Below are 15,472 nucleotides of genomic sequence, written 5' to 3'. Positions count from 1 at the left end.
ATGGGGAGGAAGCCAAAACAACATTACCCTTCCTTCTTCAAAGTTTTGATGGATGACTTCGCCAGCAAACTTGTGAGCTCTCTCTCTCTCTCTCTCTCTCTCTCTCTCAACAAAATGATCCCCCGTATGAAGGAATGTTCATCCATATCGTCTTTATTGATTATATTTTCCTATAATGCATTGCTGATTATGTACTCTAAGTTTCAATATTGTGTCTGGCAGCTGATACCTCGAGCTTTTGTCGAGAGAAATCTTGAAGGAAAAGTACCAGCAAAGGCACTGATTAAAGACCGAAATGATTCGCATTGGTGGACTGTGGAAGTAAAGAAAACGGGCGAAAAGAACCACTACAGCTTCATGCGAAGCGGTTGGAGAAAGTTTGTGAGAGATTGTGAATTAAAAGAAAAGGATTTCTTGGTTTTCAAACCTATATCGAACTCGGTGTTTGAAATTGTGAGATATGCTCCAAATGGGTGTGAGAAGGATCTAATAAGTAACCCCGTTATTGAGCTCCCAGTCCAAGACTTTGTTTCTGAGCAAATCAGAGTAAACCCAGCTGCTAAGGCCCGTGAGACTCGGTCGCGAAAGTCCAAGGAGGCACTACCTCGTAATCTCTCTCTCTCTCTCTCTCTCTCTCTCTCTCTCTCTCTCTCTCTCTCTCTCTCTCTCTTGTTTTGTACTTAGTGATTATCATTAATAGGCTAAGTGTTCTTGTTTTTATACTCAGAATCTCTACATCCTTCACTGGCTGTTGGTTAACATTTTTGTGGTACCTGAGATACTAACGTGCAGATACAAGTTCCAGAAGAAGATCGAGCGGAATAGTGGCAGAAGCAACTGGTTCTGGGGAACAAACAGAGCATCCAAGTTTTGGAGTTGTTTTCAAGAAACACCACAGATCATGCCTGGTGAATCTATATTTACACCTTTTGGCTTCTCTTTTTCTTCCTTTTTGTTTCTTATTTGTGGTACATGTCCTGTAGAGAGAAAGTATCCATGAGGTGGTAACGCCGCGTGGCACGGTGGCTGATTCCTTATTTTTAGGGCAAGAGGCGAATTTAAAATAGTGGGGGCTTTTATGCATTTCAGGAGTGAAATGATAGAAAGATAAATCAACTTTGAAAAGCAAGTGTTGGTATTCAACAAGATCAAATATAAATTAAAAAACGAATTTAATACGATAGACTTATATTTAATACATAATACACCATAATTTTGGGTCCCTATCTTAGCAAAGTTTTTGGTGCCTAAGGCAAAATCCTCGCTCAACTTTGCTAAGGACTCGTACTGTGTTGAATGTTGATGTCATGTCACGGATCAATCCATATTCGGCCTTATATGCCCGATGAAACTTAGTCCAAGCTAGCAATGCTGAGTAGCGGCAAAACATGAATGGACCGGTGACACCACATTAGCACGCCACGTAGCGTCGCCGTCTCTCAAAATCTTTCTTGATGTCATATTAGCATGCCACGTAGTGTGACTCTCTCTCTCTCTCTCTCTCTCTCTCTCTCGTACTTCAGACACTTCCAAAGGATTTTGTGAGGGCTACAGGATTGGCCAGGAAGAGGCGTGTGAAGCTGAGAAATGAGGAAGGGAAGGTGTGGCGAGTTGAGATATGTTTGAGGACCTATCCATCCTCCCTTGGTAGGATTGATTTAAGGGATGGGTGGTCTGATTTCTGGAAGCAGAACAAGATAGTAGATGGGGATTCCTGTCTGTTCAAGTTCATCAAAAGTGCTCGAAATGTGATCGATGTTGTGGTACAGAAGACGGGACGAGGGTAGGTAAAATCGAAAATCAAACCCCAAAAAGACTTGAATGTTGGGGTAAGCTGTTGGTAATGTAAACTATAAGTACAATCTGGGGTTTCTTTTGGTTCCTAGTTTTTTGGTTTCTCTTTTGTGGAAAACTGTTGTTGCCAGAGTAAATTTGGTACTTTCCATTTGCAAATGGATTGGATGGCTAGACTTACCCTCTTGTGTTTTGGTTGGGCGTATGGACTCTTTTTTGTAGAAGCAACCCCTACGTAAATACAATCCCTTTTGGGTAGAATGTATGGCATGATGAGCATAACGATCGAATAAATTTTCTTTCTCCACATCACAATGTCATACACTGATCATACTGCATGATAAATTACCATAATTCACCTTTTTCCGTTCATGTGACACTACCATGTACTGCGTTACACTAAGGAAAACAAATTCCAAAGTTTCGCACGCCATATATGTGAGTGATATCATAAGTTGTTATGTTCCGACTATGTGTTCGTGTTCCTCAAAAAAAGAAAAAAGTCCGGCTATTGTTTTGACAGCTTTTCTTTTCTTGTGTCTGTCCTCTTTTGCTATAATCTGAGATCACTAAAAATTTAAGGGGTATTGTGGCCCATCCACACCGTAGACCACAGATGCGAACCATCCTTGAGTGGTATGTTATCTCTAATGTGACGTCCAATGCATTTTACCAAATTTGGTAGTAGTAGTTTTTACCCGGTGTATGGAGGGATCTTTTGGGATCCCCATCTTTTGCACATCGGCACATGTATTGTAGGCTTTTAAGACTAATTAAATAAATCATTTCAATTATATATTTTGGCGATTGCTCTGTGTTTGGTTTCTGCCATAGCAAGATAGTACTTAGTAGTGACCCTTGCGATGAAAGCTGATGTTTGTGTAACATATACTTCTGGTCATGCCTTGGGGAGCACAATGATCCAAGTCACTTCTTCTCATATGAATTAAAATACACAGAGAACAAGATCAATATGTCAGTTCAAATCAGAAGATCAATATGTCAGTTCAAATCAGATTTGAAATCTCAACATAGTTTGTAACCCGAAGCTGTAACATCCCTTTCGTGTAATTCTTGTGACTAGTGGTTTCCCCTCCCCCCCGCGGTAAATAGCCCTGCCTAGTGCCTACTTGAACGCCACGACGTAATAGTAGATATGGGAAAAATCTAAATTTAGCCTTTCTCGTGTTGTGTTTTTGGTTATTAGGTCTGTGTTGATCACCCGATCCCCTTATTGGATGCTTTGCTTGTATTAACATCTTTTCCTTCTCAATGAATCTTTATTGAGTTTAATGAAATTTTCTTCTTTTGCCGATCAGAAAAAGAAAAAAAAAAAGAGAGAACCATAACCAGTTTTGACACTGCGGTTCTCTTTTTCTTTCTTAAACATAATCTCATCACGGAAGCAACCTTTTGACGTCAAAAATTGGTTTCTAAGACGAAATTTATGACCTGAGTCTTATCCTAGATCTTGTCATTTTCCATATATGCCGGTTATATCTCCTTTGTCTGTGTTCACTTGGGTTGCTCATTTCATGTTTGCAGTGCACTATGGCATCTCTAAACGAGGAGAAACCTTCAAACACCAAATGCCAATTTTTAAAGAGTTCTGAACTTTGTATATAACTCAGCACTTCAAACAATATTTCAGTGTTTAAAATTCAATTCTCAACCTTCAAATATATATATTTTTTAATTTGATAGGCGAAAGTAACATTTTATTAAAAGAAAACTAGACAAAAGGTATATCAAGTTGGAGGAGAGGAGAGGGGAATCCAACCAAAGGTTTGTTTCGGAGTTGGCTGGGAAGGCTATGCAGGGGAGTTGAATTTACATTTCAGGAGAATCTTATCTGTTTGGGAATCAGAACAACTGGCCTGGGTTACTCAAGCAAAGGCTAAGGAAGAAAATTCTATTTGTGCATAACATGCAGAAGGGATGGGATCACCTGCAATGGGTCTGGAATGCTGAGAACCAATTAACGGTCAAGTCTGCCTTTTCAAAATGTGTGCCTTTTGTGCAGCTGAGGTAGAAACAACGTGCAGAGCATTTTTCTTCTTCACCGCAAATTCAGATGGGATATTTGGTAGGTCATAATGAAATGGCACACCATTAGGAAAATTTTCCATCGTCGAGACCATGTACATACAACCTAGGATTAAATACTATTTTGGTTGGAGATGGCTAGTCTATGTTTGAAATTAATGCTGTCACATGGAAAATACTTTCATAGCTAACACTTCACCTTCCTACTCTTGTTCCCAACCCCTCTGTTCTAGATTCTGTAAGGTGGGTTTTGACTGAGAATTGTCAGTTTTCGGTTAAATCTGCTTGGATAGACAGATTAGATATTGGGGTATGGCCACTAAGAATTTGATTTTCCGCTTGACCAAAAACAAAGATATTGGGGTGTGGCAGTTGATGATATCTGTTGTCTGTGTCAAAGTGAAATATTGAGACAAATTAATAACCACTTACGGTATTTTTTCTTCCCTTGTGCATATTAAGTGAAGGTGTGGAAGATGATTCTAAATCAGAATAATATCATCGTACGGTCTGTTTTTTGCTTGGATAGAGATTTGGATAAATTACAAATATCACCCTTAAGGTTTATATTTGAATAACAACTAAGCCCCTACCCAAGTTCTATATGGTTTATTCAAATATTTTTCATTTTGTTTGTTTTTGCGTAAATTTATCTTGGATTATCGGTTTGTCTCAGCGAGACGAATCCAAAAAGTAAAAAATTATTATCCAAGACATTTTTTAATAGTTTAAAAAATTAATCCAAACACATTGTTTGTTATCACCCACCACTAATAAGCAACTTACCTCCGTAATCACCCACCGCCGCCACTTCAAAACACCATAGCCACTCATTCAACTCACCATCTCATAGACCCCATAACCCTCCACATTTGCCTCCCACATTGTCCCTCCTCCCCTATCTATTAGTCAATCTTTAGGTATATGTTGGAAAATGGGTCTTTGTATATTATTTTGCTTGTGGTATATACATAGATATATAAAAGGATTTAGAAATTAAAAAAACCATACATATGTAGATCAAAAAAATAAACATACATGTGTTAAGGCCTGATTGGGCCAAATAAAAAGCTGGATTAATTTTTTTGTCTTTATTTAAGTTCTTTCGCATTTGTTAGTTTTGCATCTATTTTTGTGAATTATTGGTTGATCTCAAAAAAGGAATCCAAAAGTAAAACAGTACGATACAAACTTTTTAAAAATTGACGCAAAACAAATAAATGCGGATAATTTTCTTATTTTCTAGATTCTTCTTGTCAGAAGCCGTAGCATTAGTAATTTGGGCCTTTGTTTTAAATATTTATATTTTTAAATTTGTAGACATTTTTCATGTGTTGGTTGAGTCTAAGGAGAGAGAGAGAGAGAGAGAGAGAGAGAGAGAGAGAGAGAGAGAGAGAGAGAGAGAGAGAGAGAGAGAGTGTGTGTGTGTGTGTGTGTGTGTGTGTGTGTGTCATGGGGGTGGGGGTTTATAGTGTTGTTCTTGAGAGAGATATTGGTGGTTGGTGCCTTGTGTGGTGTTGAATTTGATACTTTTATGTGATTGTGTGGCGGTGGATTGGTGGGCATTATAGAGGTCTTTGCCGTTAGTGACTGTACGTTAGTAATGTTTAAAGGAAAAAAAAAACTAGAGATAGTTTTGTCGGGTGATATTTGAATTTATTGAAAAAAATTGGATAATAATTTTTTACTTTTTTGAATTCCTCTCATCGAGATAATCCAAAGCAAAAGGACATAAATCAAACAAATATAAAACTTTTTATATAAACCTTGTAGAAATTAAGTTGGAGCTTAACTGTTATGCAAATATAAACCTTAAAGATGATATTTATAATTTATCCAATCAATTTAACGGAGAGAGGCTGGCGGCGCTAGCCTTGGGAACTTTTTAAACTTAAATTGCAAACGTTGGGGACGAAATCTGTGCATTTGATATGCTGGAGACCAAAACGGCACGCGAGTAATACTTTGAGGACCAAATATACCAATAAACCGACTTGAAACAAAAATAAATACAAAAAAGAAGTTAACGCCACAATATCGAATTCTGACGGGAAAAGGTCCTGAAAAGTCAAAATTGCCATTCATTAATCACTTTTCGTTAATTTGGGTGGCAAACAGTATCTATTGGACTAAATAGGTACCTCAATAAATCTTCTAAGGATAATAGAATTGATACTGGAGGGACAAAACTGAGACTCAGATAAACTAGAGGACCATTTCTAAATCTTACATAGTACTACAATCATTTGCAGTTTACACCTCTAAAACAAAACAAAAGAGAACGAGAAAGGCCCATTCTTCTGCATTCCCCTTTTCTCAAGCAGAACGCTCTCTCTCTCTCTCTCTCTCTCTCTCTACACAGACACATTTACAGTATATTACTATATAGTTTCGGCTTCAGCTGAAGACAATCAATTTCCGGGCTCGGTTCTCTCTTCTATGACGAGGGATACCCACCCAAGCCCAGATAGAGCTGCGTTTCGTCCATGGTTTGTTTCTCTATTCCTCACCGCTCTCTCTCCTTGGTTTTAATTTCACTATTTCCATTTAAGCCATTTCCCAACCTTGTTCAGTTAATCAAATCTCAAAAGATTTACCCACAAGTTTATGAGCAATTCAAAAGTTATAACAATATCACTCAGGTTCAACATATATCTATCAAATTGACAAAAAAAAAAAAAAAAAAGTGTTTGGACAATATGATGATGTCATTACTTTTTATTATTTTGTCTTAGAGGTGTTAATTTTTCAATCAATCGAAACTCCTAACCGCTCCATTGGATAAGATTTAAAAAGTGTGTGATAGAAAGTGATTTCAAATGTGTTAATTTTGGTGGGCATTATTTGCATCTAGCGACCCTTCTGGCCTTCTTTAGTTATGTCATTACTTGTTTGAAGTGGGAAAGGACCCAATATTTACTACGTGATGAATTCGACTTTGAATGCAGAAATTTAGGAACATAGCTAATAGGCAAACTTGTATTGCAATGGGGGAATGCAACGGTGCATCCTATGTAGGGATTAATGAAGTGCCTTCTCCACGGGTGAATAGTAATGCTAGAAAAGTCTCAGTTTTGCCCCTTATCTTCCTCATCTTCTATGAGGTCTCAGGGGGACCATTTGGGGTTGAGGACAGTGTGCAGGCAGCCGGGCCTCTTCTAGCCCTGGTCGGGTTCTTGGTATTCCCTTTCATATGGAGTGTACCTGAAGCCCTAATAACCGCGGAAATGGGTACCATGTTCCCAGAAGATGGTGGCTATGTGGTTTGGGTTTCGTCAGCGTTGGGTGACTATTGGGGATTTCAGCAAGGTTGGATGAAATGGCTAAGTGGGGTCATTGATAACGCTCTCTATCCGGTTTTGTTTCTCGACTATTTGAAATCTGCGATTCCAGAATTAGGTGGTGGTTTACCAAGGGTCATTGCGACATTGGTTTTGACTGCTCTCCTAACTTACATGAATTACAGGGGTTTAACCATTGTCGGGTGGGTTGCTGTTTTGTTAGGGGTTCTCTCACTCACTCCATTCGTAGTCATGGGACTTATTGCAATCCCAAAAATAAGGCCTTCAAGATGGTTAATGGTAGATTTACAGAGTGTCGACTGGAATTTGTATCTGAACACTCTTTTTTGGAATTTGAATTATTGGGATTCAATAAGCACACTTGCCGGAGAGGTGGATAATCCGAAGAAGACTCTACCAAAGGCCTTGTTTTATGCTTTGATCCTAGTTGTTTGTGGGTATTTCTTTCCTCTACTCATTGGCACGGGAGCTATACCAGTTGACCGTGAGTTGTGGACCGATGGGTACTTCTCAGATATTGCTAAGATGGTGGGTGGAGTGTGGTTGAGTATTTGGATCCAAGGAGCTGCTGCAATGTCTAATATGGGTATGTTTGTGACCGAAATGAGCAGCGATTCTTTTCAACTTCTTGGTATGGCAGAAAGAGGGATGCTTCCAGAATTTTTCGCCACGAGATCCCGTTACGGAACTCCTCTTGTTGGTATCTTGTTTTCGGCTTCTGGAGTTGTTATGCTTTCGTGGATGAGCTTTCAAGAGATAGTGGCTGCGGAAAACATATTGTATTGTTTTGGAATGATTTTGGAGTTCATAGCATTTATAGTGCTCAGAATAAAACACCCGGCTGCATCTCGGCCTTACAAGATACCTTTGGGAACAGTGGGATCCCTTTTGATGTGTATTCCTCCTACCATATTGATTTTTGTCGTTTTGGCTCTTTCTTCGCTCAAAGTGATGGTTGTAAGTCTTGTTGCTGTGGTGATTGGGCTTGTGATGCAGCCTTGTGTGAAGCATGTCGAGAGAAAGAGATGGTTTAAGTTTTCAGAAAGTGATGATCTACCAGATCTTCATAGTACTGCGCGGGAGGATAGTGAAACCTTCATCGAGTGAGTAATCCGTTGTTCGCTGTTAGGGGAAATGAAGGTGTACTAATAATGGTGCGAGCTGCCTACACGAGAAATATTTTGTGTCTTCATGAAGGTTTTGCAAAGTTCCCAATCTACGAAAAGATGCTACTTTAGCTTTTGTATCTCTCAAGCTGTTTGCATGTTTAGATGCTTATCATTTAACAAGATATGGTCAATAGCTGTTTGTCATCTTTGCTTTTAGAGTTGCGATATATGGTAATGATGATTGATTAAGCTATGCAAACTCTTGAATGGACAATGAATTTGGTGGAACCTAGTAGTAGGTTGGGGAATTGTGTCTGCAGTTTATATGCTAGATCACTTCATTTCATTACTGAAGTTTATACAAAATATGGAATGCAAGGCTTCAGTTACCGAATTGTCAAAACAAGCATGCCTGTGTGTAGCTTTTGCGTGGTTTTATGTTCTTTATCGGTGTTTTGGTTCTCCTACGTCCCCTCTTTTCTCAAAGAAAGAATCGCGATGAAGTTTATTCAACAAAGTTGAGCTAGCTTATTCAAGAAAGGGAGCAGGTGATGACAAGTTTACAAATATCATGTACAAAAATGCTATTTATTTTACTAGCAAAAAAGTGTGTTTTCTAATTTAGCTAGTCAGTGTCACTATTTGTTATGCATCCCTAACAGTGTTATCTATTTATTTTATCGTGCTGTGTTTGGTTTGGATTTTGAAAAGTTTTTTGAAAAATAGTAGGGGTAATAAGTGGAGAGAGATAGAGAGAGAAATATTGAAAGTAGAGAGAATCTAGAAAGAATCTAGGGGGTATTTTTTGAAAAATTCTTTTTGAAAACTGAAAAGAACAAGGCAGATTCTTAAAAAAAATATTGTTTATTCTTGTTGAATAGTTCAAAAGATGAATGATTGGTGCAGGAAAAGAGGATTGGAGGAGAGATAACGAGGTAATTTATGTGTACCTTTTGCCATGGTTCGTAGCTACCATTGGTGAGTTACGGTAGGGTGAACTGGTGAAGTTAATAATTAGTTGAGGTGGACAAAATGTGACCTAGACATCCGGTTATAAAAAAAAAAAAAAGTAGTTAGGTTGTTGCAGCTTGTACTCATTAGCTTTGTACATCTAAAGGATAGTATATTAAGGCTCCATTCTTTCAAGATTCATATTTTTAAGTATTTATTTTTTGTTTTACGAGACATATTATTTCTCATAATACATCACTTTTAATTTAAAAAATAAGTACTTATTTTCCTTAGCGGAACGGGACCTAAAGTAGCTTCACGTTATGCTGTCCATTCGATATCTTTAACTCTTAACCTCAGGTTCATGACACTTTTGATTGCAATTGGAGCATTTATCACTTTTTGAGTCGGGTTCAATTCTTTTCCTTCCATGCTCTCATCAGTCTCTCAAGCGGTTTTCGGTTTTAACAGGGATTTGTGTGATCGGAGAAGACAATGCAGCAGAGTCTTCCACATTACAAAAGTACATTTTCTGAAGTACATTCTCCTATGTTTTACCCTACAATCACAGTTTCTTCGGGGACATCTGATAAAATTGGAACGACGCTCTCCAATCACTACTGGAGTACAATTTTTAACGACCCCTTAGTTTTTTCCCCCAGGTTTTGGATGTGTCATGGCAAAATTATTTATGACCATAGAGTAGCCTCAGCTCAAGCCATTTCCGCACCCCACAATAACATCTCCCCTTGTTTTTTTAATTTGAGCGCATGTAAGAACACCAATCTAATAAGTTTAGGGATCAGGATACCAACCCATGACACTTCATGAGTTGGTATCCTGGTCCCTAGACCTATTGATTCTATTTCCCAACTCAACATGTTCGGGCTCTTCCCTGGTTCCGCGCGCTCATTTGCAGTACATGGTGCACTACAGTGTCAAGTTGGTCCACGTGAAATATACTTCCTCCATCTCGCAAAAATAAGTCATCAACAAAAAAAAAATGAACAATTTACAAATAAAAATTAAAGTACTTTTACGCATGGTCTTTAAAAATTTCTTTATAACAAATTAAAGATCGCCAATAGTTATTTAAATATAATTGTGAAATTATTCGAAAAATTAGACATGGGAGGTTTTTGTTTGTTAATCTAAAAATTACACGTTTGGACCAATTGTTAAATCTTTTCTGTGGCGAGGTATTAAAAATGTTCTTCCCGTTAATAATGCACTAGCTCATCGGAAACTTCCAGTAGATCTTATTTGCTTTATTTGTGGGATGGAATCGGAAACAGCGTTCCTTACTATACCTATACGTTGCTAAAATGTGAGCGAGCTGTGAAGGTTTGGCTACTCTCACCGTTCCGGTTTAGGCCAGAAATGCTTGCCGTCACTCAAATCGGAGGTTTGTGGACTAATATTGGGGCTAGAGATCACGGGGGAGACAAATGGAAGATGTTGGGCCTCATTTTTGTGTTTTGTTGGAATATATGGTAAGCGCGGAATGAGTGGGTTTTCAACCGGGTATGGGTGGAGGAGTCAGAGGTGGTAGCAGATGCGCTGGCGGAGTTTGATGAGTTTTTCCAAGCAAATTTGAAGGAAGCCCCTGTTTTCCGATCCCAGGCGGCGGTTTTGGAGCAATGGGTACCACCAGAACTGCCACCTGAGATTGAGAAACAGGAATGAGCTTGGAACTGTGAAGAGGATAGAGGCTGTTCCTGTAGTGGGTGCTACGTCAACGGAATCGGTTGAAGCATGGGGGGTTTCAAGCTGCGGTTTCAACAGCGATCAGCCATGGACAGAATCGTTATTTGCTAGAAGGGGATGCGAAAAATATTGTTCAGATGCTTCAAGGGAAATTAAGTGCCAAAGCGAGTCTGGATGTGATCATTACCGATTGTCTTAATCTAGCTAGTTTACTTAATTCTTGTTCTTTTCATTTTATTTTTTGGAAAGGTGATAGGGTGGTTCATATCGTAACCAAGTATGCCCTATCTATTGAGTACCTTACGACCTAGCAAGGAGATTTTCCGAACTGGGCTAGTAGGGAGGCCACTCTTGATATTTCTAATCTTCAGCAATAAAATATTAGTGATGCCTTTCAAAAAAAATAAAAATTAGTGATGCCGATTGAAAATAAAAAAAAGAAGGAAAAAAGGACCAATTGTTAGACATGGGAGGAAATGGCTGAATTGAAGTATTTTTCTATTTGTTGTTAGAATCAAATTTTCTTTGGACCAATTGTGTTTTTTTAATCGGACTTTGGACCAATTGTTGATTAGGGGCTTCAACATCCTTGATGAGTACACCCAAGATAGATCTCTCTGTCTCAAAATATGAGTCCACAATGAAAACTCGTATAATTTTTGGATAATAAATTAATAAACTTCTATGGATAATTTTTTGAATTTCTGTAAATCAAATTAAAAATCATAATTAGTACTATATTTAAATTGGTCCAGAAAACTAAAAACGTATGCACGAAAGTTCTTGGTCTTTTTATAAAAATTGCACCTCTTTTGCAAGGACTAAAATTTTAGTATGTAGTGAGTAAAAAGAGATTATTATTTACACCGGTGGTGTAAACATTTATTTCCTCCAAATCAATTACATTGCGTCACATCGCCATGTTTTATTAATTGGGACCAATGTTTTGACGACGTGGCGCAATGTAATTGATTTGAAAGAAACAAATGTTTACGCGGTGTATATAATTTATTCTCAATAACTATAATAGAGTAGGAGTAATTGTTTAGATGGCGTATCTTTGAGAATCACTTTCTGGAATTGAGATAAGAGAAGATTTCTTTCAAAGTTTTGTTTTGAAACCAAATTCAAAAGTTGATGAAACATGGAGTATACCACTTTGAACAAGTATCTGCCACAACTTTTTACTCCGACTTTTGTAGTCCATTCTTGTTAGAACTTCCTGAAAAGCATTTGATGAATCGGGTTGACCTCGTAGTTAAAAGGCTTGAGATTTAGAGTTATGCTCCCTCCTAATATTTTACGTTCGAAACATCCCACATGCTATCAACTCTTTTGGGGCATCTGAAGGTTTCTCCGCTCGTTAACATTAGGTCAAAGTGGGTGTAAATTGACCCAAATACCTAGTTATAAAAAAAAAGCATTTGACCATCAATTTTGGTCATTTAGTGACTCGTTCAACCGAGCAGTGAAACACCTCAAGGCTTTTTATGTCTAACTTCCCAATGCTTTTGCCCCAGACCGGTTAATATGTGACCTTTTGGGAGCCTTTATTGTCAAGGAGAAATGCAAATTGCTATACTTTTTTTTGAGGCCCATTTAACATAAGCTTCCATTCTTAACCTCAGCCCATGAAAGAGCATTATAAGTGCCGCCATCTTCCGCATACCATCATAAGCCGCCTTCACCAAGCTATGAAGCCGATAAATGTTCCCCAAACAGTTATGAACATCAGTCTGAACCTGTTGAAACAAAAGCTTGTTAGCACCTAGGGCTACAAACGAACTGAGCCGGTCGCGAGCGGCTCGTAGCTCGGCTTGTTAGTAGCTCGTTCAAGCTCGGCTCGGAAGTTAAACGAACAAGCTCGAGCCGATTTTTTCCGCTCGTTTTGTAAACGAGCCGAGCTCGAGCTAGGATAAGCTCGGCTCGAGTCAGCTCGCGAGCCGGGGTATATATACTTAAGTTTAGGATTTTTATTGTTATTTCATAATTTGTTATTTCCATTTTCACTTTCTAGTCAACCAAGGAAAGCGACAGCACACGCACATCAATACACCCCGCTCCATAGGAAAATGAAAGATATATACCTTTACAATCAAAATATTTTTGGTTGTATTAGGCTTATGCGAGGATATATATACATTTTTCGTTGGTTTGTTAAGGCTCGTGAACAAGCTCGAGCTCAAGTCAAGCCAAGGCCTGCTCGGCTCGAGCTCGACTCGTTAAGTTTTCATTGAGCTCGAGCTTGAGCTCGTGTTCGTTAAAAACTTAATAAACAAGCTTGAACACCGTAAAACTCGGCCCGTTTGCCTCCACCAAAGAGACCACAAGACACACACGGATTCCAGCACAACAGATTTAATCCGCTGCCAACCCAGGCTCCAGTACCGCAAAATCCAAACCCAGATTAGAAGCCCTTCAAACACTCCGAGCAAACTCACAATAAAAGAATACATGCTCAATTGTCTCCCCCCCCTCCCCCCACACTCTACAAAGCAAATTAACCTTCAACGGGAGAGATGCGATGAACCAACTTCCATAGAAACAATTCTGACTTAGGAGGAAGATTCAACACCCATACCTTTTTCCATAATTGAAACCCCCCTTCCACGGTAACCAAAGGACCGCCAAAAAATAGGCCGAGTTAACCAAAAGCTCCGTCTCATCCTTAGAATTAGTCCAATAAAATGACATCGTCCAAAGGAACCTTGGGAACATGAATAGATAAAACCCTAGGAATCAACTCTGAAGGAAATAAAACCTCCAGCAACAGCCTTCTCCATTGCAAACGAATCCCAATTATAAGATCCCTAACCCGAAAAACTATTACCACCACAAGGAGCACCAGCATCAAGATACGGGTTACATGCATTTTGGAATTAACTGATGGCCGAAAACGCTCACACTCTTACCGTCCCCTACTCTCCAATCAGTACCCTTAACAAATAACTCTTTAACCCAAACTATGCTCCTCCAACCCCAAGAGCAGCCAGACTTAGCCTTACAATCATGAAAATTCTTGTTTCAACAATATCATCCCAGTAATGTTTTGTTTCAATGTTTTTTCTCTTATTGTTACTTGTTTACCATACACGCAGTCATATTTGTGTGGTACATTGGAAACTTAAAAATATTAGGTTTCTGACTTCTTGTTGGCAGACCTACTACTCTCGTGCGCACGAGATGCTTCAATTCATTCTCAGAGGAAGAAAGGCCGGAAATATATTATTGTTCACCTTTCAAATGTACATGAAGGAAACCTTAGGGCTCGTACGTTTGCATTTTGGGTTGGGTTTAGAAATGAAATCTTGTGGAACCGAAAAATCCAATATTTGTTGTCGTAAATTAAGACGGGATTACATCTTCGGAATGAGTCTGTATCGCATTTTTCAAAATTTGATTTCGTGTTCCACCCAATAAAGTTATCATCAACGATACTCGCTCCTTTGTTCGGCATGATACAATACTTGCTCTTGATCATCCATATGATGATTTCTTTTCATCATCTCTTGTAAGTAAGTTTAGTGATCTTATGATATACCCTTTACCGAGGAACAACGGTTCTGATATGATTCGATACAATAATTCTAAAGACGAAAGGTAAAGATAAAAAGAAAGCAGAGAAGAACCCAACTAACTGATTTAAACTTCCTAACAGAAACACAATTCTTTCCTCATCGGTTCCCTCATCATCAACCTGGACGAAACAAAAGGATGGCCTAACAACATTTCAGCGGTCCACCGCGACTTTGTTTCCCTAACCAAACACTTCCTCAAGAAATCCCTTCCCTCCTCCGAAACCCAACTCGGTATTTCCGGAACTTTTTCCGTAAATCCAATCCGATACAGTATAGCGCAAGTCTCGGTTTCCGAATCGCACTTCCAAGCCGGTTTTCCCGTGATCATCTGTAAAACAGTGCACCCAACAGCCCAAATATCCGAGCAAGGCTCGTATTCTTGGCGCAGAACAGATTCCGGGGCCATAAACAGAGGACTACCCCTCCGTCCGTTGTCTTGTTGTCCATCCGTTTCCATCTTTCCAGCCTTCTTCGTCTGCCCAAAATCCGCGATTTTCACTGTTTCTCGTGTTAGCCTTGTCCGCCTCATGCTGAAACTCAGGCCCGACGAGCCACCCACTAGCAGTATGTTGTGCGGCTTGATGTCACAGTGGACATAGCCCAACTTGTGCATGTGGCTTAGTCCTTTTAACAAGCCCTTGGTGTACCATCTCACTTCGTTATCCGGCAACCCTCCCCCGCCTGAGCACCGGATCCTATCGGCCAAACTGCCACCGGAAGCATATTCCAGAATCATATTGTACACAAGGAATCCGTTCCTTTCGCTGATGAAGCTCCCAAAACAGCGAAGAATGTGGGGACAGTCGTGTAACTTCGCGTGGAAATCGCATTCTTTCTGGAAAAGATGCGACTGAAAAACTTCGGCGGATTTTATAGCCACTAGAGAGGGAAGATCGAGTTTGGACTCGTCGTCGTTCGGCTGTGACACTGCTAAGGAAACAAACCCAAAACTGCCTCTTCCCAACGGTCTTGATATCTTCCACAT

At 39.3% G+C, this 15,472-nt stretch overlaps 3 protein-coding genes across 3 annotated transcripts; 2 read left to right on the top strand and 1 right to left on the bottom strand.

The window, feature by feature from the left end:
- On the top strand, positions 1-759 carry LOC131306930 (putative B3 domain-containing protein At5g66980). The gene is made up of 3 exons (XM_058333361.1): positions 1-72; positions 223-607; positions 728-759. The coding sequence occupies exons 1-3, from the start codon at positions 1-3 to the stop codon at positions 757-759; spliced, it is 489 nt and encodes a 162-aa protein (XP_058189344.1).
- Positions 760-6,140: 5,381 nt separating this feature from the next.
- Positions 6,141-8,559, top strand: LOC131306647 (probable polyamine transporter At1g31830). Its single transcript, XM_058333031.1, has 2 exons — positions 6,141-6,329; positions 6,789-8,559. The coding sequence occupies exons 1-2, from the start codon at positions 6,327-6,329 to the stop codon at positions 8,247-8,249; spliced, it is 1,464 nt and encodes a 487-aa protein (XP_058189014.1). The 5' UTR covers positions 6,141-6,326; the 3' UTR covers positions 8,250-8,559.
- Positions 8,560-12,465: 3,906 nt separating this feature from the next.
- LOC131306929 (mitogen-activated protein kinase kinase kinase 20-like) lies at positions 12,466-15,472 on the bottom strand. Its single transcript, XM_058333360.1, has 4 exons — positions 14,672-15,472; positions 13,822-13,909; positions 13,617-13,732; positions 12,466-12,651 (listed from the first exon to the last, which is right to left on the bottom strand). The coding sequence occupies exons 1-4, from the start codon at positions 15,470-15,472 to the stop codon at positions 12,466-12,468; spliced, it is 1,191 nt and encodes a 396-aa protein (XP_058189343.1).

Source organism: Rhododendron vialii, chromosome 11a (assembly GCF_030253575.1).
Source record: "Rhododendron vialii isolate Sample 1 chromosome 11a, ASM3025357v1".
In the NCBI taxonomy this organism is placed as follows: domain Eukaryota; kingdom Viridiplantae; phylum Streptophyta; class Magnoliopsida; order Ericales; family Ericaceae; genus Rhododendron; species Rhododendron vialii.
Note: the sequence above shows the minus strand (reverse complement) of the source record. Positions and strands in the feature narration are given on the sequence as shown.